The sequence below is a fragment of the Cnephaeus nilssonii genome (genome assembly GCF_951640355.1).
Source record: "Cnephaeus nilssonii genome assembly, chromosome: 5".
In the NCBI taxonomy this organism is placed as follows: Eukaryota; Metazoa; Chordata; class Mammalia; order Chiroptera; family Vespertilionidae; genus Cnephaeus; species Cnephaeus nilssonii.
The window spans coordinates 30,977,565-30,992,339 of record NC_137076.1 but is presented as its reverse complement, the minus strand read 5'-3'; the positions used below and the strand labels follow the sequence as shown (position 1 = coordinate 30,992,339).

Sequence of the window (14,775 nt, the reverse complement as noted above, 5' to 3'; positions counted from 1 at the left end):
AGTTGTGATGGTGATAGCCTTTGAAGAATTACAGAACTAATTTCCTTGTTTTGGTAAATATTACAGCTCTAAACAGTTCAGTTATTTAGAACTGTGTCCTCTTGGACAGACTTTGTCCTTGAGGCAGAATGACATTAGTTCGCTAATAAAAGCAGTACTGAGAGCAGGTTTTAAAATTCCAAACGGCACTGTTCTCAGGTACAGCAGGTCAGAGAGCCACAGCAGGTGTGTTTCGTGTCACAGCAAGAAGCTTAGCCTATGCCATGTCTCTCATGGTCAGTGGTCTGTGTCCTGGACACTCCCCTGAGTGCCCAGTACAGGTTTCTTGTAGCCCTCGCCAACCCACCCTCTGTCCAGAACAACCCCATTATGATAGGGTGATGATTTTCCATGGCTCTGCAGGCCATGTGTTGGGAGCGCCCCCTGCTGGCCATGAATGAACAAGACATCGTGACTTCTGGGCACTTTCTCTAGTGTCTTCATTGCTCTGTGCATTGGCCCCCTGGGATGGGTGCTCTAGCACTAGTGAGGGTACCCACTCCGGGGCTCATGGTGACCCATACTGCAGTGTGTGGTCTCTGCTTATCCCCAACTGTTTCCTCCTCCCTGTGGAGCTGCCAGCAGCCATGCCTCAGTCTTACCTCAAGGTCTGCCCATTTTAGTGACTGTGCTCATTTCATCTGTTCCTCGCCAGGTGGGAGGCTGGCTCAGGGGCCAAGAGAGACCCGTGACGAGCTCTTGTCCCTGTTTTCTTCCTTTCAGCTGGAAAGAGGTGATTTCCTCTCGGAGGAGTGGAGAGAGCGGATCGCCAACACAAGGTATGGCGGGTTTGGGAGTAGCTGCTCAACGCTGTGAGGACAGTGTTGGGGCCTGGCTGGGCAGGGCACCCCCAGGGGGGATCTCGCTTTCTCAGGTCCCTGTGTGGTTGGCGTGGCTGCCTTTCTCAAAGCAGAGCTAGATGGCAGAGGCAGTTGGAGCTTCTCTTCTCTTCTTCCCTTCTGGTTCAGGCTGCCAAGGGTCACTCTCAGGGCTGTCAACAGGTCAGGTGGTCAGTGACCAGCCTAGGGCCAGTGTGGCTGGTCCCTCACAGCCTATCAGGGAGGGCCCTTTCCTACTTTTGCAGCCAGGGAGGGAAAACTGCCCGGAGATCTTGGCCCTAAGCTCAGCTCTCGCTGTGTCTGCACATGGACATTGTGCTCTGTGCCTAGTGAGGCTATTTCTCTGCGCTCGCTGTGGGGGGAGTGTAGTATGGGTGTGAACAGCCTGGCAGGAAACATCCTGAGCTTGCTGGCAGGTCTGCCTGCCTGGTCTTTGGATGAGAGGCCATCCCAGAGCCATCCCAGCTCCAGCAGACCCTTCAACCGAGGACTTGAGGTGTGACCTCCTTGTCCACCAGCTCCTGTAGCTGTGTTTACAGTTCTTCCCTACCTTCTCTCATTATTTTCCCTTTGTCCTTACAATGGCCTCAGGCTGGGGCTAAGATATGCCAGGCTGGATTGCTGTGCTCGGCCCCTCACCTCTAGCATAGCTGCAGATGTGATGGATCTCGTTGGGTGAGCAGGAGGCAGTGCTGGAGTGCGAAGGTCTTCTATGCATCAGCCGAGGTAGCCAGGACCATGGTGATCTGTGAGGCCACGTTGCATGCTCTGGAGTGCTCTTCCTGGGGAGTGGTGGGTCAGCCTTGGTGAGGTGTGGATCACAGGCTTTCAGTCTGACCTACTGTCTTGTCCTTCTCTCCCTGTTCTGGGCGCACCTACCGTACGTTGCCCTGTGTCCCCCACTGCGATTCTTGAGGCAAATAGCAACTAAGCATTGCTCTTTCATAGAAGTATCCTCTTTTTTTTTTTTTTTTTTTTTCTGCTTGTGAGCATGCTGTCCCGCAATGACTAGGTCCTCCTCATCTTGAGAGAATTGTGATGACTCTGTGGATATCACCATCGAATAGGATCTGTGCTGCCATTGTGGTGGGCTGAGCGGGGTCTGAATGCAATGAGAGACCTCTCCAGTGGGGAGAACCCCATACTCACTACGCACTGCCCAGCAGCATCCAGGCTGCAGTGTCCTATCTTCTGGGCATCCCAGTGACAGCTTCCTGAGAGCACACTGCACCCTGCTCCTTTTCTGCCCATTGTCCGCTTGGCCTGTGACAGTCCTGTGGGCGAGGGCCCAAGGCCGGGCCCTGATTGTGTCCCCTGGATGTCCCCCAGGTACTCTGCTTTCTGTTAAGGGTGTCTCCTCCCCACCAGTTCTTTTGTTGTCAGGTGTGACCCCTGCCTCAATTAGTTTTCTGGTTTCCTCGGGTCTGAATGTGAGAGGGCAGGAGTGTCTGGAGCCTCCTTCTTCAAAGCCTTTTTGGTTCTGCCCTCTCGTGGCTTTGGTCACCTTGAGACTCTGGCATCCAGCCTTCCCAAGCTCTGTCCTGAGTAGGGCCATGGCCTAACTCGGCTCACCTGTCCTCATCATGCTCTGCCCATCGGCAGCTGGGGTGCCCCCATCCCACTTTAAATTTTGCTGTCTTCTGTTTCTGTCTGCCTGGTTGAGCAGGGAGAGAGTACTGGCCTTTATTGATACCTTCAGTATCCTTCCTGCCACTCTTCCCTTGCACTTGTCAGGCCCTCTGTTACTGCTCCTTCACCTGCTTGCTGTAGAGGGTTGAGATTTCTTGATTTTAAAGCTATTTTGAGACTTCATTAAAACAAGCAGCATGGAGATGACAGTCAGCTCACTTCATTTTCTGTAACGTTCAAAAGAGAAGTGACCCCATGTCTGCAGTTCTGCTACCAGTGGCCCAGCTTCTGCCGCGGCACAGTTTTAATCTGGAGGCACTTGCGGCAGAGAGGAGAGCCACGTGACTCTAAGTATGAAACTGTCTGTCTTGTCTTTGCGTCTTCACGTGAACTAGCTGCACGGGTGTTTCTAGCATTTAGCCATTCAGAGAGTTCCTCTAAATGGGCAAGGGCCAGGCTGGGTGGGTGAGGGAGCAGGCAGGGGAACACCTCCTCGTTCCTGGCGAGGCAGCAGTCTCCTCAGCCATCCCAGCAGGCATCTGCAGATCGAAGTTCCTTTGGTCATCTGGTGCCAGAGACCATTTGAAAAAATTAGACAGGCTGAGTTACACCGTCCCTTGGAAGAGCTTTGCTTCTGGTCCCAAGGGTCCTTAGGTGTCACGTTCAGATGCAGCTTGACTCAGTCGTGCTACCTTCCTGCCTGGATATTTGGTTCTCCTCACACCCCTGCCCCCAGGTTACAGTTGTGCTGCCTGCGTTCCAGTCTAGAAATGTCCATGGGCAGGCAGGGACCACCAGCCATTCAGTACAGGTTGACTGGGCCACCTTGGCCTGCACATGTCCATTTTGTGGGGTTTTTGTTGTTGTTGTTTTTTTGTTGGTTTGTTTTTTGTTTTTTTTTTCAGAGAGGCCAGCAATGTGGTGGCCAGGGAAATTTCTAAATTATTGTACATTAGCAACAGACTTGGGCAGCTGGAGCCCCTTCCCTGGGCCGGGTGAGAGTGGCGCGGGCAGAGCCTGGGGAGGCCTCACAGTGGAGCTGGCAGTGGAAGCGATAGGCAGCATGTGCAATGGCACTGTATACACATGTGAAGATGGAACCTTCATTTTACTCAACTGGAATATTATTTTGCAGTGTTATATTTGTGAATAACTTTGCCTTTGGTCCTGAGGTGGATCACCAGCTGAAGGAGCGATTTGCAAACATGAAGGAAGGTAACGTACTTCTCCCTTAACTCCGCCCTTATGTGGCTGCAGCAAGCTCACCATGCTTCTTGAGCCGCCACCCACTTGGTCTGGCTAGATTTGAGACCGATTACAGGTGTGAAAGTTCTAAGTTTTCAAATCCATTCATTTCAGTCCCAATCAGAAGGCTTCAGGCAGTGGGGATGCCTTCACTGTGGCTCTCACTGTCACCTGAGGTGCCGGGCTGGCTGCATCCCAGCTTAGAATTTGGAGTGGAATAGACCTGACCTCCCACACACACACACTGCTCAGCCAGCCTGAGGGACTTGGGGTGGGTGGCCAGATTAGCAAGTAAGATATAGGCTATCCGTTTAAATGTGAATTTCCTATAGACAACAAATAGCTTCTCAGTGTAAGGATGTCCCAGCTTTTACTAAAGGAATATCATGTGTATCTGAAATTCAGACTGGTGTCCCTGTTTGTCTGGCAACCCTAACCTGGGGGCACTGAGGGCACTGGGATATCCATCCTGGGCCCTTCTGCATTTTCTGGGCCTTTCATGTTTGGAACCACCCTCACCTGTCCAGAGCCACCCTACTGCTTCCCTCTGTCTCCCTTTCCTCCCTCCCAGGTCAGATAGCAGCCCAGAGCAGACCTGGGTGGGGGAGGAGGAAGGTCATAGACACAGATAACTTTCATCTGCCTTCAGCACGGCCAGTTTCATGTGGATGTATGAGCATGTGTGATCCCATTCTGTGTACAGATGAGCATGTGTATGTGTGTGCATGGTTGTTTTTAATTACTGTAAGAGTGAGGAGCCACTGTCCACTGCACCCTGCACACACCACGTCTCCTGAGCCTTCAGGCCCCTCCCTCAGCACCTGTATACCCCAAGGAGAGGAGAGGACTGGGATTCCTGTGGCCTTCGGGTCCCACCCTGCCTTGAACTCTCCCACCTTCTCTTTTGTTTTTTCCCCGTCTATTCAGCCAATAGTCACAAGTGGCCTTCGGGCCTTGGACTATTGTGTAGTTTTATTAGAAAACGGCCCCTCCATCTTTTTTGACAGTGTCCATGCGTTATCTGGGCTCATTTTCCTGTGGGATGTCATCCATTCTGGACTCATCCCTTATGGTGAGCTTGACCCTGCCCCTCTGAGCCCCATTTCCTGCAGGTCTCAATGCCTGGTTATCACACATGGACCGGCTCAGGGGCAGGATTGCCTGCTAAACCCTGTAGTCATTAGGATCTGTTGTCCTATAGTGGCTTGTCCTCAGAAGTCCCCTCATGCACACATTGTCATCTGAGCATCGCAGGATGGCAGATTCCTAATGAAAGCAGTCTGTGGACCCCTGGCTTTTATTTCATTGTGTCCCACACACTTAGATGCTCCTATGACGGTGAATACCCCTCGTGGTCTCCTGACCCTGCACCAGGCTGGCCCTGGGATCCATCCTTTCCTTTTCCTAGTGGGGTGGTGCTCAGGAACAGTTGTCTGAGCACTGGGGAGCTCCTCTGATTGGGGTGTTATGGGGCTGTGTTCATGTGTATGGGTGTGTGTGTGTGCATGTGTGTATGTGTGTGTGTATGCCTTAAATGGATTTATGAAACATTTTCTTTAACTTTTATATTTGACTCTTTTTCTGACACTGCAAAGTTTACCATTAACATGTTTACTTTGGTGTTTTCTTCAGTCCATGTAGAACGCTGTCATAATCATAACATGAGCAGCACCACTCACATATGCTCACTGTGACAGGTGTGACAGTCGGTTTCCTCTGTGGAACAATCACACTAACATGGGGCATTAGTGTTTTCTGTGTGGCAGTTCCTAACCTGATACACAAGTCAGGGTGTTTCCGTCTGGGTGGGCATAAGGGCTGCTGGTGTCTCCCAGATTCAGTGTGGGTTACGGGACACATATATGCAGGTGGGATTTCAGGAGGCCTTGGACAAATTTCTACAGGAAAGCCATTAGTAGGTCAGGCTTAAGCATACCTTAATTTTGCTCTTACTTGTAGGAAACGGAAAGGACTCCCGGTCCCTGGCTACTTGTGTGCTCAGTGTGCTCATTTCTTCCTTTGGCTTCTCCTTCCCTGCTCTAACTGCCATCATTCTTTCCTTACGTGAATGACGGTTTTCCCCATGAAAGGCAATAATCAGCTTTTGTGTTTCAGGTGGCAGAATTGTGTCCTCGAAGCCCTTTGCACCTCTGAACTTCAGAATAAACAGTAGAAACTTGAGTGGTAAGAAACTCTCATGTTGCTAAATTCTTCAGATGATCTTTTATGTATGTGTGTATATATATATATATATATATATATATATATATATATATATGTATGTATATGTATGTATATATATTTATATATATTTTTTAATTGATTTCAGAGAGGAAGGGAGAAGGGGAGAGAGGTAGAAACCAATGATGAGAGACTCATTGATGGGCTGCCTCTGACATGCCCCCAACTGGGGATTGAGCCCGCAACCCGGACATGTGCCCTGACCAGGAATCAAACAGTGATCTTCTGGTTCATAGGTCAACGCTCAACCACTGAGCCACACTGGCCAGGCCATATATATGATCTTAAGCATTTGACACAAGTTAGTAAAGGGTCCCTCCACAGTACCGCTGACTTCAGGGCCAGGTCATCTCTGTGGGAACTTCCTGGGAACCTACTTAAATCCAGGAGCACCCTTGTCTTGACCACCACAGATGTCCCTAGACATTGCCCACCCAGGTTCAGACCCCACACGTTTGTCACGAGGTTATGAAGACTCAGTGGTTTACAAGCTTCTTTGCTTTCGTATCTGATTGGCCTAAGGCAGTGGTCGGCAAACTCATTCGTCAACAGAGCCAAATATCAACAGTACAACGATTGAAATTTCTTTTGAGAGCCAAAAACCGACTTCTGCGCATGAGCCACGAAGTTTCAATCGCACTGTACGTGCGCGCCCGCACATGGTATTTTGTGGAAGAGCCACACTCAAGGGGCCAAAGAGCCACATGTGGCTCGCGAGCCGCAGTTTGCTGACCACTGGCTAAGGGGCAAATGGCTGGTGTGTATGATGGGCTCCAGGTGCAGAAACCTTCAGCAGGAAGAGCTGAACCTCTGGCCTCCTGGGGAAGAGCCATGTTACTCTGTGGCACCTGGCCTTGGGGTCATAATTTCTCGGGTGCTGGGCATCTTAGTAGCCGTGTTCTTTCCAAGTGGTCCTCAAGTGCTTTTCCATCCCACCCAGTCAGGCTCGTTGCCGTTTTCCTTGGACAAGCACCTGGGTTAGCGGGGATCATTGTGCACGCCGTGCGCCTCCCTGACCTGCCAGCGTGCTGATATCCAGGCACCTCACCGGCCTGGCGAGTGGGACGGCCTCACGTGATGAGGGCGCGCGGTTCTGCTCCCTTCCTGCCTCGCCTGAGTCATTCCCCCAGGTGCACAAGGCCCTAACCTGTGCCCGTCGTTGCAGACATCGGCACCATCATGCGCGTCGTGGAGCTCTCGCCCCTGAAGGGCTCAGTGTCGTGGACGGGGAAGCCCGTCTCCTACTACCTGCACACCATCGACCGCACCATAGTAAGTGTCCCCGTGGGTGAGGCCCAGGCCCTCCCAGAAGCCTCCTCTCCCTTCCCTCCCGCCTGCTCCATGGCACTCTCCCTGGAGGATCTGAGACACTGTTGTGCTGTAGCATGAGTGGAAACCAGGAACTCTTTGTCTTCCCTCTTTGCTCCCAGTCCTTGTATGAGGCAGACATTGTCCCGAATGATGTAATAATAATGGATTTGGCCTCAGTGTCAGAGGCTTCTGGTGTCCAGGGAACCCCTGCACTGGGCAGCCTGGTTCCCATCCAGCTTGCTTCATGTGAGATGGCCCTGCGAGTCTGCACAGCCCCTGAGAGTGGGAACCTGTGTTCAGGGTGGGTCTTTGAGCAAAGGTGTATCCCTGTGACAGTTCCAACGACATTTCATGTTGGCGTCTCTCAGGTGTTGCTCTTGTCCTGACAGGTTTTGGGACTGATGTCTAATAAGACTTCTTTCCTTTCTTCTTTCATTTTTAGCTTGAAAACTATTTTTCTAGTCTGAAAAATCCAAAACTCAGGGTAAGTATGTGTTCCCTCATTGAACATCACTGGTATGCTGCTTGATTAGCTTGATGGAACTTTAAGTGGTGGATGGGGAGTGCTGGTTTGGGGACGGGGGTCATGGGTCCCTTGGGGCCACACTTCCTGTCAGCAGTCTTTTGGAAACTAGGTTGAATGAGTCTCGACCTTTGGACAATGTTGTGATAGCTTGGTGAAATGTGCCGAGTGCAGGATTGAGGGAGGTGCTCGAGCCACACTGACCCACCACGTCTGGAACACAAGATGTTCCTCTTTCTAAACAGGCAACTGCTTCTAAGTGGTGCACCACATTTCCTAGAGGGGAGTGGCCTAGATTCTAACGTGGTGGTTTTACTGCCAGTCCCAGTGTCCCTGCAATGCCCAGTCCTCAAACCTGCCTCCTTCGGACCTCAGAGTACATCTGTCCAAATGTCATTGTTTCTGGAGACTCAGACAAGCATCTGAGCAGGAAGAAATCCCCATGACCTAGAGTCCTGTGCTATTCCTGCCATACTTTGGGTATCTGAGTCTTAATGATTTTACCTACTCCCAGCACAAAGAACAAGCTAAGCCAGTCAGCACCATCCTCTTCCCTTTTCCTACAGCCTTTTCAGTAACCCTCACTTTGCAGGGATGTACTTCGGTGGGGGTCCTTGTACTCCCCGAAATGAGAGGACTGTCCGGCAGCTTTTTTGTGTGCGCCCAGTCTTTTTATCTTTGATTTTATTTCCTCACACATGTCACATGGGTTTCGGACTGAGAGGTGTAGGGGTGTCTGCACCAGGCAGTAGATACACACATGGCTCAGGGCTGGCTAAGGGTTTGGGATGGCTCACGTGCTTCTCTCTGCCTTACTTTCCTCTTCTGTACAGCAGGCAGAGGAGTTGGCCTGAGCGAAGCTGGGCCAGGTAGCCCACCTTGGTGGCTCTTTTGGGTCATGCCCACACTTTGGGGGACATGTTGATACTTTGGAGGACATGTCCAACACTTGTTTTCCAGGAGGAACAAGAGGCAGCTAGGCGCCGGCAGCAGCGAGAAAACAAGAGTAATACAACCACCCCCACAAAGGTGCCTGAGAGCAAGGCGGCTGTGCCTGCGGAAACCTCTGTGGTAAGTGCCCCCCAACCCGTCTCTTGGGCTTGGGGCCCCACAGGGCTATTGATGGGCACAGCCCTCATTATACAGGGAGGGGCTGGGCTCTTCCAACCAGAGAGGTGGTCCTGGTCAGCGCACATGTTGGTTGAATGATCACTGGGCTGGAGGAGGGAAGGGGGTTCCTGGGTTTCAGGTGCCTCTGCTCTCCCAGAGCCTGTGTTGTGGGCTCATTATTAACGGGAGGACGGGTGGGAGCATTGCTCTCTCAGTGACCTCTGTCCACTAGGATTCTGGTGCTGAGGAAGAGAAAGCAGCGACCACCGCTATCAAGAAGCCATCCCCCTCCAAAGCACGGAAGAAGAAGCTGAACAAGAAGGGCCGGAAGCTGGCTGGCCGGAAGCGCGGACGTCCCAAGAAGATGAGCACTGCGAACCCCGAGCGTAAGCCCAAGAAGAACCCTACTGCACTGGACCTCCTGCACGCCCAGACTGTGTCCCAGACGGCGACGCCCTCACCACAAGGTGAGCCAGGCCTCAGAGCCCTCCTTAGGGCTGCTCAGGCTATATGGGTCATGCTCCAGAGGGCACCTCATGATGTCCTCAGGATTCGCCTGGGCCTCACTTCACCCAGATAGTCTGCCAAGAGCAAATCCTGGTGGGGGCTTTTCCGTCACATCCTGTCATCCAGGGCTTGGATAACGTCAGCAGCTATGGCAGAAAGAACACTGCTCACAGAAATTTCTTAGATTATGAGGGCATTTGTCTCGGCTTCTAGAACTGCTGTGATGCAGTATCTGGTTATGCCTTTGGACTCTAGAAGCTGTGTTGAGTCTTATCTTTTAAAAAACTGGAAAAGCCTGCCTAGTGTGGCTCAGTGGTTGAGCGTTGACCTATGAACTAGGAAATCACAGTTCAATTCATGGTCAGGGTTAATGCCCAGGTTGCAGGCTTTATCCCCAGTAAGGGGTGTGCAAGAGGCAGCTCATCGATGAATCTTTCTCACTGATGTTTCTATCTTTCTCTCATATATATATATATATATATATATATATATATATATATATATATATATTTTTTTTTTTTTTTAAAGCATTGAAAAGTTCCATAGAACAATCTGGAATTCCCTGGGAGGGCGTTCCAGTCAGTGTTGACATGTAAATGTTGCTGTTTCCTGCAGATGCATACAAGTCACCTCACAGCCCATTTTATCAGCTACCTCCCAGTGTGCAGCGGCATCCCCCTGACCAGCTGTTGCTGGCACCCACCCCGCCCGCACTGCAGAAGCTGCTAGGTGAGCTAGCGCCGCAAACACGGTGGATTCATGTGCAGATTCTGACTTAACAGCTCTGAGAGGAAGGGGCGGGGTCTGAGGTTCTTCCTCTCTGGCAAGCCCCCTGTGATACCTGCAGCACGCTGACCACACTAGAGTCCCGAGGGCTCAGGGTCAGTCCTGCCAGGTGGTGCTTGGGCTTTTAGGCCAGCAGGACCCATGTGGTTTTCTTAGGCTGAAGCTCTGCCCCCCTGGGGACACTGGGCCATGTCTGGGGACATCTGTGGTTAATTGGGGGTGCTCCTGTATAGTGTGGGGGACAGGGATGCTGCTCACTTCCTCACAGTACCCAGGACAGCCCCACAGAATGACCCAGCCCCATAGTTCTTAGAGTGTGGGAAGGGCCTGTCAGGGATAAGCTGGGGCTGTGAGGGAGCAGGCACCTGCTCACCTTGCGGTGCTTGACCGATAAGCTTCTCACCTTTTTTAAAAACTGAGTGAAGGAAATGCCTTTGAATTGTGGGAGCCATCAGTTTCCCCACTTCAACAGCATGTGTTTACTGGGAGATTTGGTCACAGAAACCCGCAGCCTTGGGGAGAAAGAAAGTGTGCTGGTGATGGCAGGAACTGCAAAGGGCTCCGGGGGACACTAGCCATGGGTGCAAGTGAGTGGTGATGCCAAGGCAGTGTGGAACCAAAGGTGCTGGCACAGTGACCGGTGATTTTCAGCAGCATCTGACAACAGGGCTGGGGGAGCTCCAGAGAAATACGAGTGCCCCCACGCTTCCCCTACCACCACAGCCTCCAGCCTCAGCTGGATGGCTTCTGTACTGAGACCTTGTCCCGGTTCTCCTAGAGTCCTTCAAGATTCAGTACCTGCAGTTCCTGGCGTACACGAAGACCCCTCAGTACAAGGCCAGCCTGCAGCAGCTGCTGGACCAGGAGAAGGTGAGGGGTGCCTGCTTTTGTGTTCCCAGCACTCTGCAGAGGGGTGAGCCAGGCAAGCCCCAGCCTGCCCAGAACATGCCCTGCTTCCTGTCACGTCCCCTTGTCCCTGCCCAGAGGGCCTGCTGCTGCCCGTGCTGAGAGGTGTCTGTCACCCCAGTTAGTAACTCAAATAGCCACAGAGTTCGTACCACCTTCCGATAAAGTCTCAGATGGAGGACCAGCCGGCGTGCCGTGTGTGCATGCTCCCAGTGTATGCATGTGTTGCCACCTGTGAGCATAGGGAGGTGGCAGCTCTCGCACTTCGGGGAATGGACAATGGTCTTTATCAATGAGATGGGCTGAGCAGTGTCCCATCAGCACTCCTCCGTTGAGCCTGTTGAGGGAAGAGATGGTGTGGGCTGGGCTCACTCACCAGCCCTCTGTCCCCTGCAGGAGAAGAATGCCCGGTTGCTGGGTGCCGCACAGCAGCTGTTTGGTCACTGCCAGGCCCAGAAAGAAGAAATAAAGAAGCTTTTTCAGCAGAAACTGGATGAGGTAGAGCTACCTGAAGCCAGGATGACACAAGTACAGAATTGAGGGGTGGGCAGGGGCTGGGCGGGGGGCACAGCCCAGGACAGCTGAGCTACAGAAGGACTGTTTCCTTTCTGGTGTTTTTTTCTGGTAGTCTAGAACTTGGGCTCTGGTCAGAAGGCTGCTCCCAGCAGCCCCTCGTGGGGCCTGCACAGGCTTGTGTCTTGAGGTCACCACCTTGTTCCCCTCTCTGGGGGACTGTACTTAGTCTCTCCTGTCTATGACTAGTACAGTGCCACCCCGGTCTTAACCTGTGCGAAAGCCAGTCCCCTCCCCTCTCCACCATGGTGGCAGCTCCCTGCAAGCCCAGCCTTGCTGTTGTGTGTCCACAGTTGGGAGTGAAGGCGCTGACCTACAGTGACCTGATCCAAGCTCAGAAAGAGATCTCCGCTCACAACCAGCAGCTGCGAGAGCAAACAGAGCAGCTGGAGAAGGACAACAGGGAGCTGAGAAGCCAGAGCCTGCAGCTGGTACGTGCCCAGAGCAGGCAGCAGTTCCAGCACATTCCAGAGCGAGCAGAAGACCTCAGACCAGGGGGAGGGCCAGGTGTCCCTCAGTTGATGGGTCTGGAGGCCCAGGTGCTGATGTGTGTCCCAAGACAGATAACCCGAGGTTGCCTGCGGGGCCCAGCACATCGTCCTGAGTTTCCATGACTGCCTTAGTCCGAGTGAGAAGACCAGGGCCCTCCCCATGTCTCTGACCTAGTTCATTTTAGGAATGCTGGCACAGCTTTACTTGGCTCTCAGAGCACATGAGCATGAGCTGAATTTGCCCCGGAATGTGGCTTCTTAAATTCCTGTCAGAGGCGTCCAAAGACTCATGATTTTACTAGATGGGACTTTTTTTTTTTTTAATCCTCACGCAAGTATATAGTTTTCATTGATTTTAGAAAGAGAGAGAAACATTGATTTAGGAGAGAAGCATTGGGGACTCTTTCCCCCTCCCCCTGTGGTTGTCTGTGCTATGAGATTCTTTTCCCTTCCCCACGTGGGAGTCTGTACTTGTTCTTCAATAAGTTTCCACCTTTGCTATAAAAAAAGAGAGAGAAGCATTAATCGGTTGCCTTCTATAAACACCCTGACCAGGAATCGAACACACTACCTTTCAGGGTGTGCTCCAGCCATCTGAGCCACACTGTCCAGGGACTAGACAGGCCTTTTGATCCCCCTGGATGTGCAGGGGCCTCCCTTCTAATGGGTCCCCTTGCTTTATCCCATGAGACCCCTCACCATACTCCTGTGGGTATTTCTTATGAAAACCCTAGTCTCTTCTGGCTGTCTCTGCAGCCTGGCCTTCCAAAAGCAGGAGGGAGAGAGGGACTGGCCCCCAGGGATACCTGCCTAGACTCCTGCCCTGTCTCCTCCCAGAGCCCAGTGTCAGGGCGGGAAGCAGGTCCCAGGGGGCCGTCCTGTCCTCCCTACAGCCACGCACATGCTCATGGCCGGGACTGCCTTGTCCCCACAGCTGAAGGCTCGGTGTGAGGAGCTGAAGTTGGACTGGTCCACACTGTCCCTGGAGAACCTGCTAAAGGAGAAGCAGGCCCTGAAGAGCCAGATCTCCGAGAAACAGAGGCACTGCCTGGAGCTGCAGGTAGGGGGTCAAGGAATGGGGTTGCCTTGGCCTCTCTGGGCTTCATCTGGGGTGTTAGGAACATGGTCAGTGCTATCGGCAGACCCACCAAACCCATCCTCCTCCCAAGAACAGTGTACTAGTTCTGATATCACATTAAGAACAGCCTAACCTCCCATCGTCAGCCTAAAGGGGAACAAGAAGTAGGGCAGGTGGGCACCCCACTCTACCTACCCCAGGGCATCTCATCTGATTCTAAACCTAAAGTGTGCCTGAGCGCCTCCTGGTGAAGCATTTCTGACACAGTCACTGAATAGACCTTTGCGCATTAAAACAAAACAGCTTGTACTTTTTTCCCCTGTTTTTTTAAAAATATGCTTTTATTGATTTCAGAGAGGAAGGGAGAGGGGGAGAGATAGAAACATCAGTGATGAGAGAGAATCATTGATCAACTGCCTCCTGTACGCACCCCCACTGGGGACCGAGCCCACAACCCAGGCATGTGCCCTGACTGGGAATTGAACAGTGACCTCCTGGTTCATAGGTCGATGCTCAATCATTGAGCTACACCAGCCAGGCATCTTGTGCTTTTTCTGATAGGGTAACTCGTTCATCAAGGTCAGCTAGAAAAAAGTTCAGGGAAGGAGAAAGCATAACAGGTTATGACTGAGTTCCTGAGTACAGAACTTACAAGTAACAATGAGGACAATAAAGAGAGACGTGGGGCATGAGCATTAGTCATTATGAAAGCTCCCTGTATACAGACGCAGTTCTACTGCATTTACTCAGCACAGCTTCATAACATAGAGCATTGCCGGTTGCCAGACCCTTGGGGCTCTTTTAAGTGGTTTATTATAAAATGAAACTGCAATGAATTTTTCTGCACCATGATTCATTTTAAGGATATTTCTGTAAAGACATAGTCCCCAAAATAGATCTGTGAGCAGTTTAAGGTCCTGTGATACATGGCCTAGGTGTCTCTTGTCCACCACACCAGCAGTGTGTGTCATAGAAAGAGGTTTGTCTCTAGCCGGTTTCTCAGTGGTTAGAGCATCAGCCTAAGGACTGAAGTCTCCTGTTCAATGCCAGTCAAGGGCACATACTTTGGTTGCAGGTTCGATCCCCTTTTGAGGGGGCCCAGACATTCCCAGTGTGGGAGGCAACCAATCAGTGTTCTCACATTGATGTTTCTCTCTGTCTCTCCCCCTCCCTTCCACTCTCTTTAAAAATCAATGGAAAAAATTGGGTGTGGATTAACAACAAAAAAAGTGGTTTGCTGACTGCTACAAAAGCCAGGCCTTGTTTCCATGGGTGTACCTGCAAGAGAAGTCTCCACAGGGAATATATTTGGTTTCTAGCTCTTCTGTGTAATAAAGAAATGATACATGTTCATATAGAGAAAAAGCCCAAACATAGTGTAAGAAAAAAAGTGCCCTGTGGCCTGGCAGGTGTGGTTCACCAGTTGAGCATTGACCCAGGAACCAAGAGGTCTCAGTCAGGGCATATGCCTGGGCTGTGGGCTCAATCCCCAGTAGG

The 14,775-nt window shown here is 51.7% G+C and overlaps 1 protein-coding gene across 5 annotated transcripts in view; it reads left to right on the top strand.

Moving 5' to 3' along the window:
* The window catches only part of DOT1L (DOT1 like histone lysine methyltransferase), a 66,558-nt gene that overhangs the window by 38,200 nt on the left and 13,583 nt on the right, over positions 1-14,775 (top strand). For all 5 annotated transcript variants that reach the window (XM_079770906.1, XM_079770904.1, XM_079770907.1 and 2 more), the window contains exons 8-19: positions 763-818; positions 3,643-3,722; positions 5,868-5,936; positions 7,159-7,265; positions 7,747-7,788; positions 8,788-8,898; positions 9,170-9,404; positions 10,060-10,173; positions 11,009-11,100; positions 11,533-11,634; positions 12,003-12,140; positions 13,135-13,260. In XM_079770906.1, the coding sequence (XP_079627032.1) occupies positions 763-818; positions 3,643-3,722; positions 5,868-5,936; positions 7,159-7,265; positions 7,747-7,788; positions 8,788-8,898; positions 9,170-9,404; positions 10,060-10,173; positions 11,009-11,100; positions 11,533-11,634; positions 12,003-12,140; positions 13,135-13,260 (1,272 nt within the window). The remainder of the gene's footprint in view (positions 1-762; positions 819-3,642; positions 3,723-5,867; positions 5,937-7,158; positions 7,266-7,746; positions 7,789-8,787; positions 8,899-9,169; positions 9,405-10,059; positions 10,174-11,008; positions 11,101-11,532; positions 11,635-12,002; positions 12,141-13,134; positions 13,261-14,775) is intronic.